This window comes from Rhincodon typus, chromosome 6 (genome assembly GCF_021869965.1).
Source record: "Rhincodon typus isolate 14 chromosome 6, sRhiTyp1.1, whole genome shotgun sequence".
Lineage (NCBI taxonomy): Eukaryota > Metazoa > Chordata > Chondrichthyes > Orectolobiformes > Rhincodontidae > Rhincodon > Rhincodon typus.
In genome coordinates, this window is record NC_063337.1 from 23,622,611 (window position 1) to 23,625,951 (window position 3,341).

General features: G+C 39.0%; 1 protein-coding gene across 1 annotated transcript in view; it reads left to right on the forward strand.

Annotated features, from left to right (window-relative positions):
- Positions 1-3,255, forward strand: part of LOC109923763 (cytoskeleton-associated protein 2-like) — a 14,184-nt gene extending 10,929 nt beyond the window's left edge. Inside the window, exons 8-9 of the mRNA XM_020523810.2 lie at positions 1,428-1,947; positions 2,221-3,255. Of these exons, the coding sequence (XP_020379399.2) occupies positions 1,428-1,947; positions 2,221-2,443 (743 nt within the window). The 3' untranslated portion in view covers positions 2,444-3,255. The remainder of the gene's footprint in view (positions 1-1,427; positions 1,948-2,220) is intronic.
- The last annotated feature ends 86 nt before the right edge of the window (positions 3,256-3,341 follow it).

The following is a 3,341-nucleotide window of genomic DNA, read 5'->3' on the forward strand; positions in this document are numbered from 1 at the left end:
ATTCTCCCCATGTCTGCGTGGGTTTCCTCCGAGTGCTCCGGTTTCCTTGTGCAGGCTAAGTGGATTGGCCATGCTTAAATTGCCCACTATGTCCAGGGATTAGCCATGGAAAAATGCAGGGTTACAGGGATAGGGCAGGGGTGTGGATAAGATGCTCTATGGTGGGGCATGTAAATGTGATGGGCTGAATGGCCTGCTTCCACACAGTAGGGATTCTATGAAATCCCTACAGCTTCTCAAGATCCCTCATATCTATCTTAATAAAAAAAGTCAGGTGACCAAACGTACCCAATCACAGCTTTATAAGGGTTCAGCATAACCTTTACTTTTGTGCTCAATACATACTTCTGAAGCCCAAGATTCCATACGCTTTCTAATTGCACTCAACTCCCTGGCATCCTCAAAGATCAGTGGCTAGCACTGCTACCTCACAGCACCAGGGACCCGGGTTCGATTCCATCTTTGGGAGACTGTGCAAACTCCACACAGACAGTCACCCAAGGCTGGAATCGAACCTGGGCCCCTGAGACTGTGAGGCAGCAGTGCTAACCACTGAGCCTGGTTCTAGGGACAGAGGATCTTAGCTGCAAGGTTGGGTTGGAGAAACTGTATTGTGTCCAACTTGAGGTTGTTCTGAAGCAAAGGAGATCTGGTGGATGTATTGAAGAATGACATTTTTGGATAGACTGGACCAGGAAAAACTGTTCTCGTTAGATGAGCACAGATCTCAGGTTTTGGTCAAGCGGTACAGGGGAAATGTGAGGAAGAATTTTTTTCACACAGCAATGAACTGGAACTTGCTGCCCATGAGAATAGTGGAAATCGAGGCAATCAATGATTAGTTAAGTAGAAAGAAAAATCAATGATTAAGAGGAAATTAGATGCTTTAAGGGAAATAAACTTGCAGTGCTAATAGACAGAATTTCTACCACCAAATTAATTAATTTTGAAGAATCTTTACCAGAAAAGTGGTTGGCTGGCCTGTTTGTTTTGAAATTCCTCAGAACTTGCATTCTCATTAGTCACAATTTTTCAGGTTTTCGTTTTGGAAACTTCCCTTTTGTTTTCAAAGATACAAAATTTCCAAGGAAATCTTTGAACTTCTTTGGTCCCTTGACTAAACTGTAACATTATCACTGCAGTTTTTTAGCTCATAGCATTTAGGCAGTTGATAATCTTAAGGTAAATTTCCAATTTACAGTGGTTTGCAGGAATTTTAAGATAAGTTTTTAAAATGTGGTTTCTCGAATTTGTTGTCTTTGAGACCAGTTCAATAATGATTTCAATTCTTTCTGATTCACATCGGGCAAAAATTAAGGACATCGTCAATTCAAAACTGCTTGTATTTTTAAAATCATTTAAAGCATAACATTTAAGAATCACAGTGCAAAGTTACAAGTTTGACATGTATTTCTTGTCACCAATAGCAATGAACAAAACTGAAGATGGAGCACAGAAAGATCCAAAGCTGGAACTGTGTTGTGTCACTGAACAGAGTGTTCCTGAAGGAAAAAAAGTGGAGCTGGCAGATATTGAGGAGAGGCCTTCTATAGAGGAAAATATGGGCTGCACAAATGACAGACAAGATCTCCCTCTAGAGAACCATGAAATGTGTATTGCTGCAACTGATGATCACAGTGTTTCCAGAGAAAATGATGGAGACCCCTTGTTTATTAAACAGCAAGTTTCCTGTGATGGAAAAGCAGACCTTGCAGCAGGTGAACAGCAACTTTATGCAAGGGAAGTGCAGACCACAATGAAAGAACTGCATTCTCCTTCTATGGAACAAGTGGTAAATGAAGCTGATGATGAAGAGGATTGTGGAGTGGAAGATGTAACAGTTGACAACATGAAGACCCCATTGAAGCAAATTCTGACACCAAGTAAAATAGAAAATAGAGGATCATCTGTTAAGTATAGTGTGAGAGCAACCCCTAGAATTAAATGGTAAGAAAATGCTTGATTTTTAACTGCTTTCTTTTTAAATAGTAATACTTTGTGCATCTTAATAGTTCAAAGGGATGTTTAGCAATGTTCTGTAAGAGATGGAGTGTTTGGCAAGATTCAGTTCTGTAAAATAGTTGTACTTTTATCTGTTCGTTTTCATTTTCAATTATGAGTTAATTACTCTGGGATTAAATGTTTAATATTGTATTGACTTGATAACTGGTAACTTGATCCTGTTCATCTTCATAACCAATTGATTCTTCTCTTCTGCAGTGACAAAAATGTGACTCCGTTGGAAAACAGAAACTCTGCAATCAACGTACTGAAATTTCTGACGCCTGTGCGTCGTTCACAACGCATTGAAAAGTCATCTTCCCAAATGCCATTAATGTTGCAGGACCATGATCCCTGTGTGTCTTCACTGGAGGATCTAAAAAAATTGGGAGAAGTATCTACTGCCTACTCATTCAGGATGAATCATGCACTACAAGAATGAACTGATATTTTCAAATGAATATGGATTATCTGTTAACATTTTAATTAAATGCACCTTGTGTCCCAAAGCATCATTTAGTCCAAATGCAGTGCACTCTCCTTCTGCATAATTGTTTCCTAGCCATTTCTAAATAGTTAATATTCTGCATTTTATACTGCCTTTAACAAAAGTGTAGAAAATTTAGTGTTTAAGGCTAGAGTTATTTTAAAGTACTTTAATGCTCTGCACTATGACAAAGACCTAGAAAATTGATGGATGAAAATGAGCGTGGTTTGAAAACTCGCAAGTCTGGTTTCTTCCAAGTCTGTTGGAATTGAATACTATGCCTATTCTTGTCTTCTAGTTGAAGAAATTCTAACTTCTTGATCCAGTATTTTAAGAAAAAAAAATCCTTTTTTAATAAAGCAAAGTGCAGTAGGTGCTAATTCTGAAGTAAAAACAAATAAGACTTGCTAAGCATCATCTGTGCACAGAGAGAAATGGTTAATGTTTCAGGCCACTGGGTTTTTGTCAGAACTGGGAAATGTTAGAGATGTAATCAATTATTTGAGCAGTGGGTGAATAGGAAATATTGTTTTCTTTCTTTGCTTGTTTAAGTTTTCCTTCTTTCATTTAGCAGCATAACTGGTCCAGGCACATCTTGTTTTATTTCTTGCCTCATCTGCACTCCCTCTGGACCTAGAAGAATAACGTTTTTGGTCCTTCATTCTCTCCTGTCTTCCATTCTTTTACTAGAGATAGTAGGAACTGCAGATGCTAGAGAATCCAAGACAAAAAGGTGCAGAGCTGGATGAACACAGCAGGCCGAGCAGAAAGGCTGACATTTCGGGCCTAGACCCTTCATCAGAAATGGGGGAGGGGAAGGGGGTTCTGAAATAAATAGGGAGAGAGGGGGAGG